Source organism: Amblyraja radiata, unplaced genomic scaffold (genome assembly GCF_010909765.2).
Source record: "Amblyraja radiata isolate CabotCenter1 unplaced genomic scaffold, sAmbRad1.1.pri S92, whole genome shotgun sequence".
NCBI classification, from domain to species: Eukaryota; Metazoa; Chordata; class Chondrichthyes; order Rajiformes; family Rajidae; genus Amblyraja; species Amblyraja radiata.
The window spans coordinates 587,965-614,747 of NW_022630174.1; the positions used below are offsets into that span (position 1 = coordinate 587,965).

The following is a 26,783-nucleotide window of genomic DNA, read 5'->3' on the forward strand; positions in this document are numbered from 1 at the left end:
AGACGGTATTACTGTGTTTCAACGACAAATAAAACGTGCTTCTTGTTGTCATGTGGGAGTGGGAGGAGATAAAAGTATTCGTTGTCATGGACACTTGTCATCGGCCCGGTTTGGGGGTTGGAGCCAATGGCGGTGCATCGCGATCAGTGACTATCGGTGGGCGGAGGGACCAGCCTGGTCCAGACCTCTGCTCCAATCGGCACACAGCCCGTCACGGTGCTGCCGCACGTGGGAGACGAGGCGGAGGGCGGCCATGGTCGAGGGCTGTCCCAAGGGATGCGCTCACTCGGCCGCTAACAACTTGGTGTTCGGGTTCACCTATGGCTTATGTGGGAAAATGACCCCCACCCACCCGTCTCCATCGGCCAATGATGTGATGGATGCGGTGGTCTGGACAATTCGCTGACAAGCCCCGCCCCCCGCCGACGTCATGTCCGTTATTTGACTTTTCGGCAGTGCAGCCATTAGGTGAGTTGGCTTATAGGCGACGCAACCATTCGAGATGGAGACATGTAGTCATGGAGACATGGAGTCATGATGAAATGAAGGCAAGGAGGCCTGGAGCCATGGAGTCATATAGACATGGAGTCGTGAAGATAAGGAGGCATGGAGGCATGGACACTTGGGGGCATGGATATATGGAGTCATGAGGACATGAAGACAATTATGCAAGGAGACATGGAGTTATGAAGACCTGGAGTCATGACATAACGGTGACATTGAGTCATGGAGTCATGGAGTCATGAAGTCATGGAGACATGGAGTCATGAAGACATGAAGTAATGGAGACATGGAGTCATGGAGTCGTCGCGACGTGGAGACGTGGAGTCATGGAGACCTGGAGATATGGAGACGTGGAGTAATGAAGGCATGGACACATTGAGTCATGGAGTCATGTAGTCATGGAGACATTGAGTCATGGAGACATTGAGTCATGGAGGCATGTAGTAATGGAGACATGGATACATGGAGACATGGAATCATGGATACATGGAGACATGGAGTCTTGGAGTCATGGAGATATGGAGACGGAGAAATGGAGACATGGAGACATGAAAACATGGAGGCATGAAGATATGGCGACATGGATTCACAGCCATGGACACATGGAGACATGGGGACATGGAGTCTTGGATTATTGGAGTCATGGAGTCATGGAGACTTGGAGACATGGAGGCATTCACCTTAAACCTATGTCCTCTGGTTCTCGATTCCCCTACTGGGAAGACTCAATGCGTCTACCTGTTATAGACTTAGGTTTAAGGTAAACGAGGAAAGACTTAATTGTAATCGGAGCGGTAACCTTTATTCACGGAAAGGGAGGTAGGTGTTTGGAACGAGTTGCCAGAGGAGATATATATATATATATATATATATACATATATATATATTAATATATCTCTCCTCTGGCAACTCGTTCCAAACACCTACCTCCCATATATATATATAGTATGGAAACCTTCCACCCACCAGGTCTGCGCCGACCAGCGATCATCCATACACGCGCGTTTAATTTAGAGCTACGGCGTGGAAACAGGCCCTTCGACCCACCGAGTCCGTAATGACCAATTATCATCCATTCACACAAGTTTAGTTTAGTTTAGTTTAGAGATACAGTATGGAAATAGGCCCAACCAGCGATCCACACACGATAACATTATCGTACACAGTATTCCAGCGACAATTTTTACCAAATTAAATTAAGCTCCAAACCTGTACATCTTTGGAGAATGGGTGGAAACCGAAGCAGCCGTGGAAAACGCAATCAGTCATAGAAACGTAGAAACATAGAAAATAGGTGCAGGAGTAGGTCAATCGGACCTTCCCGCCTGCACCGACATTTAATATGATCATGGCTGATCATCCAACTCAGTATCCTGTACTTGCCTTCTCTCCTTACCGCCTGATACCTTTAGCCACAAGGGCCAGATCTAACTCCCTATTAAATATAGCCAATAAACAGGCCTCAACCACCTTCTGTGGCAGAGAATTCCGGAGTTTCGCCGCTCTCTGTGTGAAAAATATTGTTCCCATTTCGGTCCTAAAAGACACCCCGTTATCCTTCAACTGTGACCCCTTGTTCTGGAAGTCACAGGGAGAACGCACTATCTCCGTGCAAGCAGCACCCGTGTCCCTAGCACTGTGAGGCAGTTAACTCTACCGCTGCACCACCTTGTCCCGCGTGCTGCATTGCGTGAGTGAGACGTCCTTACCTTTTACGGTCACCCGCTTACGTGCTCTGGCCGCTGACGTTAACACCTTTCCGTTGACGACTAGTCTACAGACGCATGAGTATTCCCCTCCATCGGAGAGAGTCACGTTGTCCATCTTGAACGTCAAAGAGCCACCCTTCCCTAAGACCTCCCAGCCGTCTGAGACATCTTCCCCAGATCTCTGCAAGACGGCGGTAGTCTCCGTATGGACATCCGAGCAAGCGCATTCGAAGGTGATGCTACCTCCGACCTCAACATCGGGGGAGTCAACACTAAAGAACGGATTTGACAGTTCTGTAGGAAGGGAAAAGAGAGTCATAGAGCCATAGTCATATAGCCATTGAGCAGGGCCTAATAAAACTGTTCAGCATGAGGGCCACGTTATATATTTGACACATGTTTGCGGACCGTAGAAAAAATAAATAAAATGTCACACACACACACACTGACATACACACATTGACACACACACACACACTGACACATACACCCACTGACATACACACACTGGCACACACACATATCGAAACGCACATGCACACGTGGACTCAGACATGGATCCGCACACCGATACTCACACACACACACACACACACACACACACACACGCACACACACACGCACACACACACACACACACACACACACACACACACACACACACACACACACACACACACACACACACACACACACACACACACACACACACAGCCAAACAGACAGACACACACACAGACAAACACAAACTCACACGTACAGGCTCTCCAACTCACTCTATCACTATCTCTCTCTCCGTCACACATACACACACTCTCACTATCTCTAAATCTCTCTTACTCACACACACACATGCACTGTGATCACCCCTCAGGCATATTAACAAAATCAACGAACGCATAATGCTCACCCATCGGGCACAGAAATACACCAACATAGAAGCGGTTACAGATCCGCCGGACTCCACAGGGCTGGCGAGAGAGAGAGAGATGGATAGATAGATAGAGAGAGAGAGAGATAGATAGATAGATAGAGAGAGAGAGAGAGAGAGAGAGAGAGAGAGAGAGAGAGAGAGAGAGAGAGAGAGAGAGAGAGAGAGAGAGAGAGAGAGAGAGAGAGAGAGAGAGAGAGATAGAGAGAGAGAGAGAGAGAGAGAGAGAGAGAGAGAGAGAGAGAGAGAGAGAGAGAGAGAGAGAGAGAGAGAGAGAGAGAGAGAGAGAGAGAGAGAGAGAGAGAGAGAGAGAGAGAGAGAGAGAGAGGGTGGAGAGAGAGGGGAGAGAGAGAAAGGGGAGAGAGAGGGGGAGGGCGGGTGATGCTGGAAGAGGGGGGAAAGAAAGGGTTGAGCGGGAGACTGGGTAGAGAGACAGTCAGAGGGGGAGAGATAGTCAGATAGAGGCGGAGAGAGAGAGAGAAAGAAAGATGAAAAAGCATTCCCCTGTCTGCACCGGTACGCGGTGAAAGTCAGTGTGGCTCCACGGGGCGGAGCTGTTCACGGGTCACCCTCACGGGCGGAGACCGCAACACACCAACCCTGGCCGAACCTGCCGCCAACTTGCTCACCCCCTCCCCCTAGCTCCACTCATAGAAACATAGAAACATAGAAACATAGAAAGTAGGTGCGAGAGTAGACCACCAGGTCCGTCGAGCCCGCACCGCCATTCGCTCATGGCTGAACACTAAACAGACACATTTACCCACAAACAGTAGACATAAGACACAGAACACAAGACACTACCCTCCCCTTTATACCGCTATCACCCCTCTCCACCCCAAGAACCTCGTGATCTCCTGGGGGAGGCAAAAAAACGGATAAAAACCCAGGTCCAATTCGGGAAAAAAATCCGGGAAATTCCTCTCCGACCCCAATCCAGGCGATCGACACTTGTCCAGGAGATCACTCAGGTCTTACTATACTAACCATACCTAGGTCCATATCCCTGCCCTCTCCCCGTAGCCCCTTATCCCCTTGGCAGCTGAAAAACCATCTATTTTAGTCTTAAATATATTTAACGTTTCTGCTTCCACTGCTCCCTGGGGCAGTGAATTCCATAAATTAACCACCCTCTGGGTGAAGAAGTTCTTCCTCATCTCAGTTTTAAAAGAGCCCCCCTTTATTCTGCAACTATGTCCCCTAGTTCTAGTTTCCACGATCATTGGGAACATCCTCGGTGCATCCACCCGATCAAGGCCCCTCACGATCTTATATGTTTCAATGAGATCGCCTCTCATTCTTCTAAACTCCAAAGAGTAGAGTTCCAGGCTACTTAACCTTTCCTCATATGTCAATCCCCTCATTGCAGGAATTAATCTTGTAAACCTTCGTGCCTCCAAGCACCACCCCGCTCATCTTGCCTTTGCAGTGGTAGAGTCGCTGATACACAGTGCCAGGCTACGAGTGCTGTTTGTACGGATTTTGTATCTGCGTGGGTTTTCTGCAGGCAGGGGCTGAAAACCCGGGGGACCCATGTTTTTGTAATCCGGATTTTAAAATCCGGTGAAATCTCCGCTTTTCGCGGGACAGTGGGGGTGGGACTGATGATCGAGGGCGCCGATTGGAGGATAGAGACGTCGGACAGCAGGAAATGGGGGTGGGACATGATTCAATGCGATGATTGGAGGAGGTAGGAGTGGGGGGACTGAGGTTAGAGTGTGGTGTTTGGAGGAGGAAGACGTGGCACAGACCTGCGCTTCATCCGCAGCCAGGATCGATCCCGGCCGGCTCTCCGGCGCTGTCCCGTCCCCATCCGAGTGATTCACCTCCCACCCGGGCCGCGGGGACAGACGGCTCGGGGAATTGGCAGCCATAGTAAATCGCATTTAAACCATGTGGGGGGGGGGGGGGCACAAATTCCCTGGCGGGCCGATGACAAGTGTCCATGCCAACGAGCAATTCTTTCTCCTCCCACTCCCTCCCCACCCCCCCCACCCCCCCTTGACAACAAGAATAACTTTTTATTGATTGTTGCCAGCAGGCGGTATTATTGTGGCAGACAATCTCCCACGCTCAAAACACCAGCTAATCTGTACTCTGTTTAACCGAAGATGGACACAAAATGGACTTAGTAACTCGGGTCGAGATCATTATTTAGACCTGAATGGGCTCAGCGGATGAAATGAGACAACTGTCACACCAAAGATGGACACAAAAAGCTTGAGATCTGAAGAATTGTCCCGATCCGAAACGACAACCATTCCTTTTCTCCAGAGATGCTGCCTGTACCGCTGAGTTTCTCCAGCTTTTGTGTCCATCATCGGTTAAACACATTGCAGATTATCTGGTGTTTTGAGCGTGGGAGCTTGTGTGTGTTACGCGGGCAAACAGACGGTATTACTGTGTTTCAACGACAAATAAAACGTGCTTCTTGTTGTCATGTGGGAGTGGGAGGAGATAAAAGTATTCGTTGTCATGGACACTTGTCATCGGCCCGGTTTGGGGGTTGGAGCCAATGGCGGTGCATCGCGATCAGTGACTATCGGTGGGCGGAGGGACCAGCCTGGTCCAGACCTCTGCTCCAATCGGCACACAGCCCGTCACAGTGCTGCCGCACGTGGGAGACGAGGCGGAGGGCGGCCATGGTCGAGGGCTGTCCCAAGGGATGCGCTCACTCGGCCGCTAACAACTTGGTGTTCGGGTTCACCTATGGCTTATGTGGGAAAATGACCCCCACCCACCCGTCTCCATCGGCCAATGATGTGATGGATGCGGTGGTCTGGACAATTCGCTGACAAGCCCCGCCCCCCGCCGACGTCATGTCCGTTATTTGACTTTTCGGCAGTGCAGCCATTAGGTGAGTTGGCTTATAGGCGACGCAACCATTCGAGATGGAGACATGTAGTCATGGAGACATGGAGTCATGATGAAATGAAGGCAAGGAGGCCTGGAGCCATGGAGTCATGTAGACATGGAGTCGTGAAGATAAGGAGGCATGGAGGCATGGACACTTGGGGGCATGGATATATGGAGTCATGAGGACATGAAGACAATTATGCAAGGAGACATGGAGTCATGAAGACCTGGAGTCATGACATAACGGTGACATTGAGTCATGGAGTCATGGAGTCATGAAGTCATGAAGACATGAAGTCATGAAGACATGAAGTAATGGAGACATGGAGTCATGGAGTCGTCGCGACGTGGAGACGTGGAGTCATGGAGACCTGGAGATATGGAGACGTGGAGTAATGAAGGCATGGACACATTGAGTCATGGAGTCATGTAGTCATGGAGACATTGAGTCATGGAGACATTGAGTCATGGAGGCATGTAGTAATGGAGGCATGGAATCATGGATACATGGAGACATGGAGTCTTGGAGTCATGGAGATATGGAGACGGAGAAATGGAGACATGGAGACATGAAAACATGGAGGCATGAAGATATGGCGACATGGATTCACAGCCATGGACACATGGAGACATGGGGACATGGAGTCTTGGATTATTGGAGTCATGGAGTCATGGAGAATTGGAGACATGGAGGCATTCACCTTAAACCTATGTCCTCTGGTTCTCGATTCCCCTACTGGGAAGACTCAATGCGTCTACCTGTTATATTCTCATAATTGTATACACCTCTATAAGATCAACTCTCATGCTCCTGCGCATCAAGGAATAGAGTCCCAGCGTGCTCAACCACTCCATCAGGCCCTCAAGTCCTGGCAACTTCATCATAAAACTTATCTGCACCCTTTCCAACTTGACAACATATTTCCGAGAACATGATGCCCAATACTGAACACACAAATCAAAATGCAACCTCACCATTCATATCTACTGCAACGTGACCTCACAATTTCTATCATCAATCTGACTGATGAATACCATTGTGCCAAATGCCCTTTTGACCACCTATCTACATGTGATGCCACGTTCAATGATTTATGTAAATGCTCTCTTAGATATATCTGCTCTACAACACTCCCCAGATCCCTACCATTCACAGTGCAGGTCCTGTCCATGTTAAAAGTCCGAAATTGCAACACCTCACATCTCTCCATATTAAATTCCATCAACCATTCCTCAGCCCACCTGTCCAACTGATCAAGATCCTGCTGTAATTTCTAACAACCATCTTCACTATCTATAATACCACCGACTTCAGAGTCATCATGGTAACGTCATCATGACTGTAGTGTCATGAGTTTAGAGCTATGATGATACTTGGTATCATATTCGGAACGGACTTTATGGACTGAAAGGCCAATTCCTGTGCTGTACTGTTCTACGTGCTGTACAATACAAGGTGGGAACATGTTACATACCTGTGACAATGATTTGAAGTGGTTGACCGACGGGGGACCTTATCCATCGACCGTTGACTTGAGTCAGGAAAAAGCAAGCATAGTTTCCCGCGGTGCTTCTGTTGATTTCTACCATGTTATAGGTGAAATGGCTTTGCACTTCTGTGCTGTTAGTAAGAGGCATGGCATCTTTCATCAATAGGAATACCCCAGCCTCTCCCAGTCTCCCAACTCTGCACGTCAATGTAATTATTTCCCCAGGGAAGTAAACTAGATGATCTGGACTCTTGGAGATGATGGGACGAGAAGGTGGATCTGAAACAAAAACGAGGTTGAGACGGAGGTTGAGGTAAGACTTAGACAATAGACAATAGGCGCAGGAGTATGCAATTGGGCCCTTCGAGCAAGCAGCGCAATTTAGTGCGATAATGGCTGATTATCCCCAATCAGTACCTATCTCTTGCCTTGTCCCCATATCCCCTGACTCCGCTATTTTAAGTGTCCTATCTAGCTCTCTCTTGAAAGTATCCGGAGAACTTGCCTCCACCGCCCTTTGAGGCAGAGAATTCCACAGAACCACCACTCTCTGTGTGGAAAAGTATTTCCTCGTCTCCGTTCTAAATGGCTTACTCCTTATTCTTAATCTGGGGCCCCTGGTTCTGGACTCACCCAACATCGGGAACATGCTTCCTGCCTCCAGCGTGTCCAAGCCCTTAATAATCTTTTATGTTTCAGTGAGATCTCCTCTCATCCTTCTAAACTCCAGAATGTACAAGCTCAGCTGCTCAATTCTCTCAACATATGGCAGTCCTGCCATCCCGGGAATTAACCTTGTAAACCTACCCTGCACTCTCATAATAATTTCCTTCCTCAAATTAGGGGACCAAAATTGCACACAATACTCAGGGTGTGGTCTCACTAGTGCTCTGTACATCTGCAGAATGACTTATTTGCTCCAATATTCGATTCCTGTTGTTATAAAAGGCAACATGCCATTCGCTTTTTTCACTGCCTGCTGAAACTGCATGCTTACTTTCATAGACTTCCCCCTTTCCCCACTTGACGCCATTTAGATAGTAATCTGCCTTCCTGTTTTTGCCAGCAATGTGGATAACCTCACATTTATCCGCATTAAACGTCATCCGCCATGCATCTGTCCACTCCCCCAACCTGTTCACGTCACCTTGCATTCTCATAGCATCCTCCTCACAGTTCACACTGCCACCCAGCTTTGTGTCATCTGCACATTTGCTAATGTTATTTGAATCCCTTCATCCAAATCATTGATGTATATTGTAAATAGCTGCGGTCCCAGCACAGAGCCTTGCGGTACCCCACTAGTCACTGCCTGCCATTCTGAAAGGGACCCGCTATTCCATACCCGCCCTCGGGCTCCTCCTCCTCCCTTTTTCCTTACTCCCCCCCCCACCCCCTATCAATCTGAAGAAGGGTTTCTGCCCGAAACGTCGCCTATTTCCTTCGCTCCATAGGTGCTGCTGCACCCGCTGAGTTTCTCCAGCATTTTGTGTACCTCCGCTATTCCCTACTCTTTGTTTACTGTCTGCCAACCACTTCTCTATCTATATCAGCACTCTACCCCCAATACCATGTACCTAATTCTGCCCACTAATCTCTATGAGGGATCTTATCAAATGCTTTCTGAAAGTCCAGGTATACTAGATCTACTGACTCTTCATTGTCCATTTTCCTAGTTTATAGTCAAATAATACCTGAAGATTAGTCAAGCATGATTTCCCCTTCGTAAATCCATGCAGACTCGGACCGATCCTGTTACGTTTATCCAAATGTGCTGCTATCTCATATTTTATGATTGAATCCAGCAACTTCCCCACCAACGCTATCATGCGGTCTGGTCTATAATTCCCTGTTTTCTCTCTCCCGCCTTTCTTTAAAAAAGTAGGATAACTTTTGCTACCCTCCAATCCACAGGAACTGATCCTGAGTCTATTGAACATTGGAAAATTATCATCAATGCATCCACGATTTCTAGAGCCACTTCTTAAGTACCATGGGACTTGATTGAAGTGTACACAATTATGCGGCATAGATTGGGTAGACAGTCAGAACCTTGTTCCCAGGGAGAGAGTGCAGAAGTGCTTTACCAGAACGCGGCCTCGATTTAAGGGGTTCAGCTACAGGGAGAGGTTGGAGAGGGTGAAGAGATGGTTTACCAGAAGGCTGCCTGGAATAGAGGGTGTCAGCTGCAGAGAGAGATGGACAAGACTCTGATTGTTTTCTCTGGAACATCGGAGATTGAGGGGTGACCTGACAGAACACTAGTTTAGTTTAATTTAGTTTACTTAATATATAGTACGGAAACAGGCCTTTCGGCCCAGCAGGTCCCCGCCAACCAGCGATCACTCATACACCTGTTTACTTTAGTTTAGTTTAGATTAGAGATACAGCGTTGAAATGATCCTTCGACACAATGAGTCTGCGCTGACCATGGATCGCCATTCAGACATGTTTAGTTCAATTTAGTTTAGAGATAGTGTGGAAACAGGCCTTTTGGCCAGCGAGTCCGCCCGACCAGCGATCCCCGTACACAGCAGGCACATTTTACAATGTTATTGAAGCCAATTAACCAACACACCTGTACGTCTTTGGAGTGTGGTTGGAAACCGGAGATCCCGTAGAACAGCCACGGAGGTTACAGGGTGAACATACAAACTCTGTACAGATTGCACCTGAGTTCTGCATGAAACCCAGGTATCTGGCATTGTACGGCAGGAAATCTACCGCAGCGCCACCGTGTTGCCTTGGTGTTGGACATTTCCACCCTGAGCGAAAAATAATCTAACCGTCTACGCTATCTATGCCTATCTCGGATAGACACAAAAAGCTGCAGTAATTCATCATGTCAGTCAGCATGATAGAAAAGACTGTGCTTGTATTCACATGAGTTTAGAAGGGTCAGGGGGTGGGATCTTATAGAAACATATAAAAGTATAAAATGACTGGTCAAGCTAGATGCAGGAAAAAACGTTCCCAATGTTGGGCGAGTCCAGAACCAGGGGCCACAGTCTTAGAATAAAGGGCGGGCCATTTAAGCCAGTGAGAAAAAACTCTTCACCCAGAGAGTTGTGAATTCAGCTACAGCCTCATCAGCGGCAACGGTGAGTCGGCCTATAGGAAGGAAGTCCAGCTCCTAGCCGCATGGTGCGCTGACAACAAACCTGACCCTTAACTCCAAAAAGACCAATACCATTGTGGACTACAGAAGGTCTAGGAATGGCACCCACACCCCCATCCATACTAACGGGACGGAGATGGAACGTATTTCCAGCTTTAGGTTTTTGAGGGCTCAACATCTCTGATGACCTCTCTTGGACCACAATACCTCAACACTGGTCAAGAAGGCTCACCAGCGTCTCCTCTTCCTGAAGAGACTACAGAAGGTCCATCGGTCACCTCAGATGCTGGTGAACTTCTACCGCTGCACCATCGAGAGCATCCTTACCAACTGTATCACAGTATGGTATGGCAACTGCTCTGTATCCGACCGGAAAGCACTGCAGAGGGTGGTGAAAACTGCCCAACGCATCACCAGTTCCTCTCTCTCCTCCATTGAGTGTGTCCAAAGCAAGCGATGTCTGCGAAGGGCGCGCAGCATCGCACACACCCCAGCCACAGACTGTTTACCCTCCACCCATCCGGGAGGGGCTACAGGTCTTTCCGTTGCCGTATCAGCAAGTTCAGGAACAGCTTCTTCACTGCGCCTGTTACAGTACTTAACTCTGCACATTGGTGATTGCCAGTCACCCCTCGCCACCCCCACCCCAACCACCCCCGGACACGCCTGCCCCCAGAAAAATGCACTACTGCTACTGTTTGTAAATATATATATATATTACTGTTCATTAATCTATGTTCGCTCTTCTAGGTGAGATGCTAACTGCATTTCGTTATCTCTGCACAATGGCAATAAAGATTGAATCTGAATCTGAATCAGAATTTGTAGCATTCACTGCCACAGAGGGCAAGGGGGGACATATCACTGGATGGATGTTAGATAGAGCTCTAGTGGCTAGTGGAATGTAGAGTGATATAGAACAAATAAATGATAGATGTTTAAGAAGGAAATGCAGACGCTGGAAAATCGAAAGTACACAAGAATGCTGGAGAAACTCAGCGGGTGCAGCAGCATCTATGGAGCGAAGGAGATAGGCAACGTTTCGGGCCGAAACCCTTCTTCAGACTGCACAACGATTCGGGCCGAAACACTTCTTCAGACTGCGCAACGATTCGGGCCGAAACACTTCTTCAGACTGATGATGAAAGATATATATATATAGATATATATATATATTAATGAAATATATATATTAAGATATGCAAAAAAGGTAACGATGATAAAAGAAACGTACCATCGTTAGCTGGTGTCTAGATGAAAACGAATCTATATTCATACCTGCTGATTGTAAGCTGCCCAAGCATAATATTAGATTATCTTCTTCCAATTTGCATTTGGTCTCACTCTGACAATGAAGGAGGCCCAAGATGTCAGTATGGGAATGGGAAGGGGGAATGAAAGTGTTTGGCAAATGGGAGATCGGTTTAAACCAGCATTTGCCGTGCCTTCCTACACGCTATGCCTATCAACGTCCTATTTCGGTGCAGTGGGACTACAAAACTCAAAAGGCTAAAACAGAGCGGTAAAGCGGAAATGAGATTCCACACTAACCTACGACAATGATGCAAACAGTTTGACTTGGTGGGGAAATAATACATCGACCAGAGACTTGCTTCAGCGCGACACAGGTGTAGTTGCCTGCCATGCTCTTCGTAACTCCCCTGGTGTACTGGGTGACGTTTCGCTGGTCGCTAGTTATGTTCAGAAGTCCTAAGGAATCTTTCCTCAATTGCAGCATGCCACTTTCACCGGGATGTACTTTGATGCAGGTAATGATGACCGTTTCCCCGGTAACATAGACGGGATGATTAGGATTCTTGGAGATTTTGGGTTGCGACAGAGGATCTGAAATGATAGAATCGGTTGAACCATTAGTTTGGAGATACAGCACGCAAACAGGCCCTTCTTCCCCCCCCCCCCCCCCCCCCCCCCCCGAGTGCAGATCGAGCATCCATCACCTATAGATTCGTTTAGTTTAGTTTGGAGACAAAAAGTCAAAGTCAGTCAAGTTTATTCATCGCATACACATACTAGATGGGCAGGGAAATGAAAAGCGGAAATTGACCATTCGACCCACTGCATCGGCGCCGACCATCGATCACCTGCACACCAGTTTAGATTAGACATAGAGTGAGTAAACACGCTTTTCGGCCTACCGATTTCAGCGCTCACCGCGCACTAACACGATCCTGCACATACTAGGGATAATTTACAATTATACCTAGCCAATCAGCTATTCAGCGGGACAGGCAGCATCGCTGGAGAGACGGAATGGATGACGATTCGGGTCGATACCCTTTGTCAGACTGAGGGTTAGGGGAGAGGGAGTCGAGAGATATGGAAGGGCTAGGTGTGAAAATGACAGATTAAAGCAGTCGATAATCATAATAATTGTAGAATGTATCATGGTAAATGCAGGGGAAGGTTGAAATTAGATGTCAATATTCAAATCGCTGGGTTGTCAGCTGCCCAAGTGAAATATGCGTTGCTGTTCGTTCAATTTGAGTTGGGGCTCACTCTGACAGAGGAGGAAGCCCGGTACAGCAAGGTTAGTCATTGTCGTAGAGTCATACAGAATAGAAACAGGCCCTTCGGCCAAAATTGCCCACACAGGCCAACATGTTCCAGCCAAGACAGTCCCACCTGCCCGCGTTTGGCCCATATCCCTCAAAACCTGTCCTATCTAAGCGCCTGTTTGCTTCATATACTTTGGGATAGTCCCAGCCTCAACTGCTAGCTTGTTCCATACACCCTCCACCCTTTGCTGTCTCACAATTATACGAACAAGATTGGTTTTGGAGAGAATGCAGAATACAGAGATTTATTAGAGAGTCATAATAGTCATTGCCTCATATACATCCTCATATACATCATCGTTCCATAAACCCACCACCCCTTGTGTGAAAATGATAACCCTCAGATTCCTATTTTGCAGATTTCCCCTTCACCTTAAGCCTCTGTCCTCTGGTCCTCGGTTTCCCTACTCTGGGCGAGAGATTATGTGCATCCACCTGATCTAATCCTCCATTATTTTATACACCTCTATCAGATCACCCCTCAACCGCCTGCGCTCCTAGGAACAGAGTCCTAGCCTACGCAACGTCTCCCTGTAGGTAATGCCGCCGATTCCTTTCAACATCCTCTTAAATGTTATCTGCACCCGTTCCGGTTTGACAATACCATTCATATAACATGGTGCCCAAAACTGAACACAATACTGCAGCCTCACCAATGTCTTATACAACTGCAACATGACCTCCCAACAGCTATACGCAGTGTGGTAATGGGAAGGGGAGTTAAAGTGTATGGCAAACGGGAGACCACATAGGTGTGAGGGATAAGATGATTAAACCACCATCAGTGTGAGGGGTCGAGTGATTGCAGTCACCGACCTTGTGATGGGCCGAGGAGTTGGAATCACCAACTTTGTGATTCGAACAAACAGTCAGACCTTCAGAGCTGTTGATAACATTGTAGAATAACAAGATGAGGTGAGGAATGTAGCTGACAACACAGAAGCTATTCTTTAGGTCAAAGGCAATTAAGTAGGTTAGGGCAACAGCTACTGAGCATGCTTAATAAAATAAATGAATATTAACTTTACGCCCCTCATGACAAAGGACCGAATTTAAATGTACATGCGATGTATGATGTGGGAGGAGAGGGAATGATTGATCACGCACGGAGGGGAGGGTTGGAAGATTGTGAACCTCGGTACCCTGATTGGAAGGGGTCAGAAGGGGAGGCGTCCGATCAATAAAGACTGTATACTGAATTGTATAAAAAATATACGTTTTTCCTTTGCTCGGTGTGTCTCAACTTGGAGAGGCACACGATTCTGCAGACTCGCAAATAAAGCATTTCTTGTTTCCACGATTTAGTCTCTGAGTAGTGATTGTGAGCACAAACCACATATCTCACATAGGCCCAGACAGGAACATTGAAATCATTGTGTCCGGATGCAGCACAGCTTGGTTTGGGAACAGCTCTATCCAAGACCGTAAGTAATTACAGCGAATTGAGAACTCAGCCCAGATCATCACACACATCAACCTCCTTTCTTTTTACTCCATTTATACCTCACGCTGCCTCGCGAAATCCTGCAGCATAATCAAGAATGAGACGCACCCTTGCCACTCCCTCATCACCCTCCCATCAAACATATGCCTTCCGTGGCGCATCTGTAGAAGTTGGTTACAGTTGCTGGGGACGTGCTGAACTCCCCACGCCTTGGAAGGAAATAGAGGCATTGGTGTGGTTTAATAGCTATTGTTTAGATATGGCTGGACCAAGAAAAGTTGTTGTTGATATTTATTTCCATTTTTGGGATGTTTATAGATGAATTGATCAATTGAAAGATACAGCGTGGAAAGATCCACCTTGGCCCAGCATATCCACACCGATCATCGATCCCGGGTTCATAGTAGTTTTATAAATAACTAACAACATCTGTAGTTCCTCGTTTCTACAGTTAAACGTAGAACATAGAGCCATGCACAGTGGAAACAGGCGCTTCAACTCAAATTGCCCATGCCTACCATGATGTCCCGTCTATTCAAATCCCACGTGCCTGCATGTGTTCCATATCCATATCAAACTTTCCTCTTCATTGACCTGACCCAGTGTCTTTTAAGTTGGGTAATGGTTTGGGGTTGGGTCAAAACCCTGCTTCTAGAAAGATGCCATTAAGCTGCAAAGGGTGCTGAGAAGATTTACGAGACTGTTTCTAGGGAATCGGGAAGGGAGCTAAAGTGTTTGCAACCGGGAGGTCACGTTGGCCGAGGCAGACTGAGCGGAGGTGCTCGGTGAAACGATCAGCGAGCCTCCGCTGGGTCGGGCTGATAACGGAGCTGGTAACTGTGCCACTTCCCTGTAACGACAATGAGGGCAGAGCGGCTAATGGGCGATTTATTCCAACGCAGGGAATGTGTGTCAATAATGTACACACGTGGTCTCCTGCCGAGCTATCGTTGACAGCTCTAATTTGGAGGGTGAATGTTCCGTGGTCTCCAGTGCTGTTGAGAAGTGGGACAGAGTCTTTCTACAACTGGAAAACCCCAAGTTCACCAGGAGGTCCCACGCCGCAGGTGATGTTGATCATTTACCCGGTCACGTAGACCGGATTATTAGGAATCTTGCGGATGGTGGGTTGAGATGGTGGATCTAACAGGAACAAAAGTAAAATCTTTCATGAGGGGTGGCACGGTGGCGCAGGGGTATAGCTACTGCCTTACAGCACCAGCGAACCAGGTTCGATCGTGACTACGGGCGCTTGCATGTACGAAGTTTATACAATGTCCCCTTGGCCTGCTTGCGTTTCCTCCGGGATCTTCGGGTTTCTCCCTCGCTCCAAGACGGAGAGGTTTGTAGGCTAATCGCTTGGTATACGTGCAAGTGTAAATTGTCGCAACTGTGCTAAGGATTATCATATGTGCAGGGATTGCTGGTCGGCACGGACTTGATGGGTCAAAGGCCTGTCTCCGCACTGTATCTCTAAACCAAACTAATGATGTTCTGTAAGTTCATAGGTTCATCAGTGATAGAAGCAGAATTAGGCCATTCGGCCCATCGCCCTTTAATCATGGATGGTTTATGTTTCCCTCTCATCCCAATTTTTCTGCCTTCTCCCCATAATGCCTGACACGTACTAATCAAGCAACTATCTATCTCTGCCTTAAAAAATATCCACCGACTAAGCCTCCACAGCCTTCTGAGGCAATACATTCCACAGATTCACCTCCCTGACTACAGAAATTCATATTCATCTCCTTACGAAATAAATATCCGTTAATTCTGACGCCGTGCCATCTGGTTTTAGACTCAACCACTAGTAGAGCAATCCTCTCCACATCCACGCTATACAGGCCTTTCACGATTCGGTAAGTTTCAATGAGGTTTCCGATCATCCTTCTAAACTCCAGCGACTAAAGGCCCAGTACCGTCAAGTGATCATCATTTGGGATCGTTACTGGGATAATTCTCATAAGCCTCCTCTGGACCCTCTCCAGCGCAAGCACATTCTTATTCAGATATGGAGCCTAAAACTCTACAGGTGTTTGGAAGAGAGCATATTGCATGGTTGCATTATGGCCTGGTTCAGCAACTCGAATGCCCAGCAATGAAGAATACACAAAATGATTCAGTTAAAGGCACCATGTTACAGGAAATAAATGGGTAAGCTAGAACTAAAGGATCTAAATTAAACAGAAATAAATTTAAGTCAACTAAACTGGATTCAATTACACTAAGCCAAATAACCTAACATGAATTGAACTAATCAAAATTAAAGTGAAGTATACTAAACTAATCGAAATTAGAGTAGACTAGACTGATGTACGTGTCTCGACCGAATTGTCACCCATTCCTTCTCCCCTGAGATGCTGCTTGGCCCGCTGAGTTATTCCACCATTTTGTGTCTGTCTTCTAAGGTTAGTGAAAGTAACGTAAACTAATTTATGTAAACTAATCCAAACTGAATTAAACTAACCTGATTTGAAGCTCAACTAAGATAATATAACGGTACTGAATTACATTACCCTAAAGTGAATGAACGAAGTAAAACAAAGAAGCACAATCTCACTAAACTAGTTTAACTGAACTAAACTGAATTAAACTGAAGTAAACTAAACTGGGTTAAATAAAACTACATCAAACTAAACTCAAGCCTAATAAATTAAAGTGAACTGAACTGGAGTAAATTATACTCAAATGCACTAAACTGGACTAAATTATACTAAATCAAACTAAACTGAGCCTAATAAACTAACGTGATCTGCACTATCCTAAATTAAACTGAATTATGCCAACCTAATCTATACTAAATCTGAATTTTCTTTAGGTATGTAAAAAGAAAAAGATTAGTGAAGACGAATGTAGGTCCCTTACAGTCAGAGACAAGTGAATTTATATTGGAAAACAAAGACATGGCAGAACAGTTAAACGAGTACGTTGGTGTTGCTTTCACTAGGGAAAACATAAACGATCTCCTGAAAATATTTGGGGACCAGCAATGTAGTGGGAGGGAGGAACTGAAGGGAATCCACAATAGTCCGAAAATGGTGTTAGGTAAACTGTTGGGACTGAAGGCCGATAAATCCTCAGGGCCATTTGTTTTGCATCCCAGAGTACTCAAGGAGGTGGCACTAGAAATCGTCGATGGATTGGTTATCATTGTTCAATCGTCTCTCGATTCTAGATAATTTCCTGTGGACTGGTGGGTAGCCAATGCAACTACACTTTTTATGAAAGGAAGACACGTGGAATTATACATCCGTTATCTTTACGTCGGTAGTGGGAAGATGCTGGTGTCTATTATTACAGATGTTATAGCAGCGCATTTCGAAGGCAATGACGGTCAAAGTCAGCTTGGATTTATGATGGGGAAATCATGTTTGATTAATCTTTTGGTATTTTTCAAGGATGTAACAAGTATAATGGATAATGGAGAGCCAGTAGATGTGGTGTATCTGGACTTTCAAAAAACCTTTGACAAGGTACCGCACAAGAGATTAGAGTGGTATTGACATGGATAGCGAACTGATAGGCAGACAGGAAGCAATGAGTAGGAATTAACGGGTCATTTATCGGGATAGCAGGCAGAGATTAATGGGGTGCCGCAAGGCTCGGCGCAGGGATCCCTGTTGTTTACAATATATATTAACGATTCAGGCACTGGAAACAAATGTAACATCTCTAAGTTTGCGGGTGACACAACGCGGGGTGGCAGTGTGTGCTGCGAGGAGGATGCTACGAGGTTGCAAGGTGACCCCTGTTTGCGGGGTGACTTGGATTGGTTGGGTGAGTGGGCAGAAGCTTGGCAGATGCAGTATAATGTGTATAAATGTGAGGCTATCCACTTTGGCAGCAAAAACAGGAAGGCAGATTAATATTTGATTGGTGCCTGGTTGGGAGAAGGGTAAGTGTAACAAGACATGGGTGTGATTGTACATCAGTCAGTGCAAGTAACCATGCAGTAACAGCAGTCAGTGAAGAAAGCTAATGACATGTTGGCCTTCATTGCGAGAGGGTTTGAGTTTAGGAGCATGGAGGTCCTATTGCAGTTGTACAGGTGAGACCGCACCTGGAGTATTTTGTGCAATTTTGGTCTCCTAATTTGAGGAAGAGTATTGCTATTGAGGGAGTGCAGCGGAAGTTCACCATGTTAATCCTCGGGATGGCGGGACTGACGTATGATAACAGGATGGGTCGACTGGGCTTCTATTCATTGGCATTTAGAAGTATGGGAGGGGATATTATTGAAACATATTCATTCTTAGAGGAATACACGGGGTAGATGCAGGAAAAATGCTGGGGGTGTCCAGAACCAGGGGTCACAATTTGAAAATAAGTGGTAGGCCATTTAGGGCTGAGATGAGGAAAAACGTTTTCAGTCAGAGAGTTGAGAATCTGTGGAATTCTCTGCCACAGAAGACACTGGATATTATCAAGAGAGAGTTTAATTTAGCTCTTTAGGGTAAGGGAATCTAGGGATATGGGGGAAAAGCCGGAACGGGGTACTGAATTTGGATGATCAGCCATGAACAAATTAAATGGGGGTACTGGCATGAGGGGCCGAATGGCCTACTCCTGCGCCTATTTTATTTGTTTCTATGTTTCTAAAGTAGACTTGACTAAACTAAAAACCAGGTTTAATTTCCAGCTCCAACACACTAAACCCTATAATCCCCCTCTGAATTAGTCGCATGACGATGGCGTGTGTGACTGACCTGTGACACGTATGTGGACCGCTGAGCTCGGGGGGGAAGGGAGCCACCGCGCGGAGACGTGCACCAACATGACACAGGTGTAGATGCTGTTCATATCTGCCCTTAAGTCTGTGATGCGGTGTGTGAAATTCGTGCGAATTCCCGTGTTGTTGATGAGAAGGATGGAGTCTTTCATCAACTGAAACCTCCCCGCCGTGTTTCGCCGTGAACTAGCGCAGGTAAGGATGATGGATTCTCCTGGCACGTACACGGGATGGTCAGGATTCTTGGAGACAGTAGGCGGAGGCGGCCGTTCTGGAATGAAAAATATTTCCGTGAAACATTTACATGCACAGAAAAATGTGAGGTGTTGAGTTATGGAAAGTCCAACATGGACAGGACCTGCACAGTGAATGGTGGAGCTCTGGGCAGTGTTGTAGAGCAAAGGGATATCTGAGTGCAAGTACATAGGTAGACAGGGAGTGTTGTAGGGCAGAGGTGATCCGAACTGAATAAAACTGGTAAACGTTATACTAAATCAGACTGAAAAATGCCAAACAAAATAAAAATAAATCTAAAATAAACTGGAATAATTTAAACTAAATCAAACTAACCTAAGCACAATACAATAATGTTTAGTGTATATATACAGCGCGGACACAGGCTCTTCGGCCACCGAGTCCGCGCCGACCAGCGACCCCTGCACATTAACAAGACAGTTAATGTACCTAAACACACTGGGGACAATTTACACTTACACCTAATATACAAACCCAAGCCTACAATTAATCTACACATCTGTATGTCTTTGTAGTGTGGGAGGAAACCGAAGATCTCGGAAAAAACCCACGCGGTCACGGGGCGAACGTACAAACACTCTACGGACAAACATCCGTAGTCGGGATCGAACCCGGGTCTCTGGCACTGCAAGCGCTGTAAGGCAGCAACTCTGCCGCTGCGCCACCGTGCCGTGAGCTAAAGTGAGCTAAACTAAACCAAAGTAAACTGAAGTAATCTAAACTAATCAAAACTAAAGTAGGCCAGACTACTGTCATGGTCTCAACGCTAAAATTTACCAATTCCTTCTCTCCAGAGATGCCGCCTGCCTGATTTACTCCAACATCATCCACACCTAATTAAGGCAACCTAAACGATAGCAGTGACGTAGCAGTACAGTTGCTGCCTGAGCTCGTACAGCGCTAGAGACACGAGTTTGACCCCGATTACAAACTGTCTCTATGTAGTTGGTGCGTACTCATTGTGGCCGCATGGATTTTCTCCAGGTGCTCCAGTTTCCTCCCACACTCCAAAGACGTACAGGTGTGAATACGATTTGACTGGTATAAGTGTACATTGACCATAGAGTGTGTAGGGTATGTTAATTTGCGGGGATAGTTGGTTGGCACAAATTCGGTGGACCAAAGGGCTTGTTTGGTAATTTTTCTGGATGGCTGCAAGTGACTAGCGGAATTCCACCTGGGTGATACAGCGGCCGCTACTCTTCTCGTTGTATATTAATGATTTGGAAGAGGGGATTGAAGGCGTTATGGCCAGATTTACAGTTGATACAAAAATAGGTGGAGTGAAAAACAGTGTAGAGAAAGCAGAGACTCTGCAGAAGGACTTGGACATGTTTGGAGAATGGGCATAGAAATGGCAGATAGAACACAGTACAGTAAATAGTGGAGTTTTACATATTGGCTCCGAGGAATCAAGGCATGGACTAATATCTAATTGAGGAAAAAATCCAGAAAATGGATGTGCTTGATCAGAACTAGGGATGCTGGTGCAAGATTCCCAAAAAATGCATTTGCAAATCGAATCAGTTGTAAGGAAGGCGAATGCGAAGCGAGCATTTATTTCAAGAGCTTTCGAATACAAAAACAGGGATATGATGCCAAGGCTCTAAGGCACGGATCAGGCTGCATTTGGAATATTGTGAGCTATTTTGGGCACAATACCTGAGGAAGGATGTGCTGGCTCTTGAGAGGGTCCAAAGCAGGTTTACAAGAACGATCCCAGCAAAGAGTGGGTTAACATAAGATGAATATTTGACGGCACTGGAATTGTACTCGCTGCAGTTTAGAGGAATGAAAGGGCACCACATTGAAACGTATGGAATAGTGAAAGGCTTGGATAAAGTGGATACGGAGGATGTTTTCACTAGTGAGAGAGTCCAGGACTGGAATTCACAACCTCAGATTAAAGAATTTTCCTTTCGGAGGGAGATAAGGAGGGATTATTTTCAGCAGTAGGTGGTGAATCTGTGGAATTATTTCCCAAGGAAAGATGTGGTGGCCAAATCAATGGATTACAATAGATATTTTTAAGGCATAAATAGATACATTCTTGATTTATACAGATGTCAAGGGTTATGCGGGGGCAGGACGTTGGGGTTTAGAGGTAGAGAAGGATCAACCATGATCGAATGGCGGAGGAGACGTGATGGACCATCGTTCACCTGATCCATATTTCCGATGCTCACTTGGATAAGTCGGAAAGCACTGTGGGAGCCATGCTTATTCAGTTAAATATAGCGATGCCAGGGGATATGGGGAGAAGGCAGGAACGCGGTACAGATTAGGGTTAATCAGCCATGATCACATTGATTGGTGGTGCTGGCTCGAAAGGCTGAATGGCCTATTCCTGCACCTATTGTCTATTGTCACTTCTCAGTGCTTTCAGCACTGACTCCTCTTCGCCATCCGCCCCCAATCTTTGCACATTCCCAATACTGGCCTTACCACTCATCACTTTATGTTTCGTGTATCTTGTTGTGTTTCATGACTGTTGGCAGACCAACTTGCCTTCCGGGATGAATACATTTCTATTGTATCGTATCGCGTCGTATCATAAAGTGAGCTGAACTGAACAAAATTAAACTGAAATAAACTAAACTGCAATAAATTAAACTACACTAAGCCGAAGAAACTAATGTGAGCTAAACTAAACCAAATGAAACTGAAGTAAATTAAACTAAAGTAAACTAAATTAGACTGGTCAAAACTGTAAACCAGGTTTATTTCACAGAACCATCACACCAAGCACTATAATCCCCCCTGAATACATCCCTTGACGGTGGCGTGAGAGACTGACCTGTGACACGAATGTGGATCCCAGGGCTCGGAGGTGACGAGAGCCACCGAGCGTAGGCGTGCACCAACATGACACAGGTGTAGTTGTTATCCACATCTGCCCTTAAGTCTGTGATGCAGTGGGTGAAGGTCGTGTGACTTCCCGTGCTGCTGGTGAGAAGGTTGGAGTCTTTCCTCAGCTGAAACCTCCCCGCCGTGTCCCGCTGTGAACAGGCGCACGTGATGTTGACGGATTCCCCAGGCACGTACACGGGATAGTCAGGAGCCTTGGAGATGGTTGGTGGCTGCGGAAGTTCTGTAACAACAAATATGGCCATAAATCATTCACATGCACAGAAACACGTGCGGTGTTACATATTGTAAAGGCCTAATGGGCAGGACTTACACAGCTCTGGAGAGTGTTGTAGAGTAGAGGGATTGAGGCGCACAGGCATATAGTAGGTATGTTGCAAAACTTACCTTCAGCGTCTCTGCATTCTGTCGCTGCCCGTGTGCGCGACTTTGGCGCATTTGAGTGGAGGATGGGTTTAAAACGCGATTTTCTCTAGGCTATTGAAATCGAGGTTGATCAGCCTGCTTAGTTGCTACCGAAAAATCGCTTCGACATTCGTTCGCTGCAGGTATTTTTAAAGTAAAATGGGGTTATTTAATTATTACAGTAGATTAAAAATCATCCTCTAAAGCCGCGAACGCCGACAACGGGACGAATTTTATGTAGGGTTACAAGGAGAGGTAGGTTGTTTATTTTTACATTAATAAGCGCTTCTTAAGATCCCTTTATTCAATTTTTAAAGTTGCGAGAACGTTACTTGGGTGCCCATTCAAAGCCGCAGTATCTTTCATGCCGCATATGGGCTTCACGTCCACGGCAATGGCAACTTTCTAAACCAGCGCGTTCCAGAAAAATCCACTCGCAATCTATTTTAAATGGCCATTAATTTATGGCAATCGAACACTAAATCCCTTCCATTTCGCCTATAAATTAATGTCAATGATGTTTAAAAATCATGTTTTATTGTGAATTATTGTGTGAATCTTCTTTGCACACTTAAGCTATTTAAAAATGTTAATCTTTTCTTAATAAGTGGATAGATGTTTGAATCTAGTAATTGAATTTTGGATTTAGCTACAATTGGGTAACTAACTAATTATGTGCTTTAATGTCAGGTCACCCAACTAAGATTGTTTAATATTTGTTTCAGAATGCTTCAATCTATAAAAACTGAACATTTCTTTCAAATCTCTTAATTTTTAATAAAGTTATGGCCATTTGACTGTCGTTGATCACAATTGTTGTGCCAAGTTAATGGAATATCAATAGGGAACAAGTTGCTAATTTCCGTGTATGAAAATGACCATAAACTTGTATTATTACTTAAGATATGAAAGTGAATTAGGTGTCAAATTAAACTTCGTTTTATGCTCTATCTGATGGGTAAATTGCAGACTTGATTTTTAAAATCTCAAACTTTTGTAACATTGCTACATATAGTTCCCTGAGTGTGGAACAATGGTTTAAAAGGGATTGCTGTAGAGCGGAGGGATCTCGGAACGCAGTTGGGTGTTTTAGACCAGTGGGTTTTAGGAGTAATTGGACACAGTTCACTGAAAGCGGTATCACAGGTAGGTAGGGAATGTTGTTGAGTAGAGAGATCGAGGAGTACAGGTACATATTTCACTAAATGTACCATCACAGGAATATAGGGAATGTAGTAGAATAGAGGGCTCTTGAAGTCCAGGTATAGCTGTCACTGAAAGTGGCATCATAGGGAGTGTTGTAGAGTAGATGGACCCAGGAGTGCAGGTACATAGTTCCCTGAAGTTGTAGTCACATCTCGATTGGGAGTGGTGTTGTACAGATGGATATGAACCAGTTGTATTAAATTAAACTAAATCAAATTGAATGAAGCAAAACAAAATAAAAGGAGCTAAACTAAACTAAACAAACTGAAGTAAACTAAATAGGATTAAATTAAACTGAAGCAAATTAATGTTAGTCAAATATTCTAGCAGAGCTGTACAAACAACGCCCACGCAAAGCCGCGTGGCCCGATGTTATCAGGCCTTCGGTACTCAAACCGTATGCCAGCCAGTTGTGGAGGGTCCTCCAGCATTGCTTCAACCTCAGCCTGAGCCTGGAGAGGGAGCCTGTGATGCGGAAGACATCCGGCCTGGTTCATGTACCAAAGTGGACGTGTCCCAGCTCCTGCGATAAGAGTAGACTGGTGGCGCTGATATCACACATCATGAAATCCCTGGCGAAGTTAGTGCTCACGCACCTGCTACAACTGGTTAAACCCAACCTGCACCGCCTGCAGTTCGCTGACCTAGGCTATGTCACCTAGCTAAAATGGGGGTGGAGCACGCCATAATCCACCTGTTCCATCGTTCCAACGTTCACCAGGATAAGCCGGGAAGCATTGTCAGAGTAATGTGTTTTGACTGCTCCAGTACTTTTAACACCATGCAGTCTGCAGTGATGGGGAACAAACTGACGATTATGTGGGTGTGTGATCCATTGGTGTCCTGGCTGCTGACTCCCGTTCACCCCCTCCCCCGTTCTCCCTTCACCTACCTCTCCAATCTTTGCACATTCCCAATCCTAGACTTTTCATTTGTCACTTTAATTTAATGTATCTTATTGTGTTTCATGATTGTGGCAGACCAATTTCCGTCTCCAGGTTCTATAGAGTCGCATCGTAACAGAATGTGAGGGGAATGGAACTAAATTACACTGAATTAAACTAAACTGGATTCAATTAAAATAGAACATTCTAAACCAAGTCGTAGAAACGAATGTGAGCTGAACTAAACTAAATAAAACTCAGGTAAGCTAAACTAATCTAAATGAAAAGGGTCTGGAAATATCAACCCAGGTGTGTTTCCCAGCTCCATCACACTAAGCACTACAATCCCCCTCTGTATAAATCCCATGACGATGGCGTGGTTCACTAACCTGTGACACGTATGTGGATCGCTGGGCTTGGAGGGGACGGGAGCCACCGAGCGGAGACGTGCACCAACATGACACACGTGTAGGTGTTGTCCGTGTCTGACCTTACGTCTATGACGCGGTGGGTGAAGGTCGTGTGATTCCCCGTGCTGCTGGTGAGAAGGTCGGAGCCTTTCCTCAACTGAAACCTCCCCGCCGTGTCACGCCGTGAACTAGCGCACGTGATGGTGACGGATTCTCCAGGCACATACACAGGATAATCAAGAGTCTTGGAGATAGTCGGTGCACGCGGGCGTTCTGGAATGAAAAACATCGCCATAAAATATTTACATGCACAGATAAACGGGTGTTGTTGCATTCTGGAAAGTCCAACATGGGCACGACCTACATGGTGAATGGTAGAACTCTGGGGAGTGTTGTAGAGCAGCTATGGGAAGTGTTGTGGAGCAGTTCTGGCCAGTGTTGTAGAACAGCTCTTGGGATTGTTGTAGAGCAGGTGGATCTAGGAGCGCAGGTACATTTTCCTCGAAACATAGATAATAGGTGCAGGAGTAGGCCATTCGACCCTTCGAGCTTGCACCGGCGATCAATATGATAATGGCTGATCATCCAACTCAGTAACCCGTACCCCCTGATCCCTTTAGCCACAAGGGCCACCTCTAACTCCCTCTTAAATATAGCCAATGGACTAGCCTCAACTACCTTCTGTGGCAGAGAGTTACAGAGATTCACCACTCTCTGTGTGAAAAATGTTTTCTCATCTCGGCCCTAAAGGATTTCCCCTCTATCCTTAAGCTGTGACCGCTTGTTCTGGACTTCCCCAACACCGGGAACAATCTTCTTGCATCTAGCCTGTCCAACCTCTTAAGAATTATTTGAGTTTCTATAAGATCCCCCTACAAGATGAAGGTGGCATTGCAAGTAGCTTAGGAGCTTTGCAGAGAAGAGAGATCTAGGAGTAAATGGACACGTTTCCTGGGCGTGGCAGCACATGTAGATTGGGGGTATTGTGGAGAAGAGGGATATTGGAGTGCAGGTTCTTACTGCCCTAAGAATGCGTCACAGGACATTTGGGCGTGTAGATGAGCAGAGGGATCAGGAAGTGCAGGTACATCGTTCCCTGAAAGTCACGTCATTGTTAGATAGGGATTATTATAGAGCAGAGATTTATAGGAGCGCAGGCACTTCGTTCCCTGCAGCCGACGTCATAATTAGATAGGGAATATTATGGAGTAATTGGAATACAGGAGAGCATGTACCTAGTTCCCTGAAGGTGGAGTCACAGCTCAGTACGGAGAGGTTTGCTGGAGAGGGATCAGAACAGTACTCAACTGGATTAAATTAATCAAAATTCAAACTAAAGAAAGCCAAACAAAATGAAAGGAACTAAACTAAATTAAATTGAAGTAAACTAAACTACAC

The 26,783-nt window shown here is 46.0% G+C and overlaps 1 protein-coding gene across 1 annotated transcript in view; it reads right to left on the reverse strand.

Annotated features, from left to right (window-relative positions):
* Positions 1-764: 764 nt before the first annotated feature.
* igsf1 (immunoglobulin superfamily member 1) overlaps positions 765-26,783 on the reverse strand; it is a 55,087-nt gene continuing 29,068 nt past the window's right edge. Inside the window, exons 9-13 of the mRNA XM_033016454.1 lie at positions 25,365-25,658; positions 22,410-22,703; positions 7,476-7,769; positions 2,214-2,507; positions 765-838 (exon numbers count right to left, since the gene is read on the reverse strand). Of these exons, the coding sequence (XP_032872345.1) occupies positions 765-838; positions 2,214-2,507; positions 7,476-7,769; positions 22,410-22,703; positions 25,365-25,658 (1,250 nt within the window). The remainder of the gene's footprint in view (positions 839-2,213; positions 2,508-7,475; positions 7,770-22,409; positions 22,704-25,364; positions 25,659-26,783) is intronic.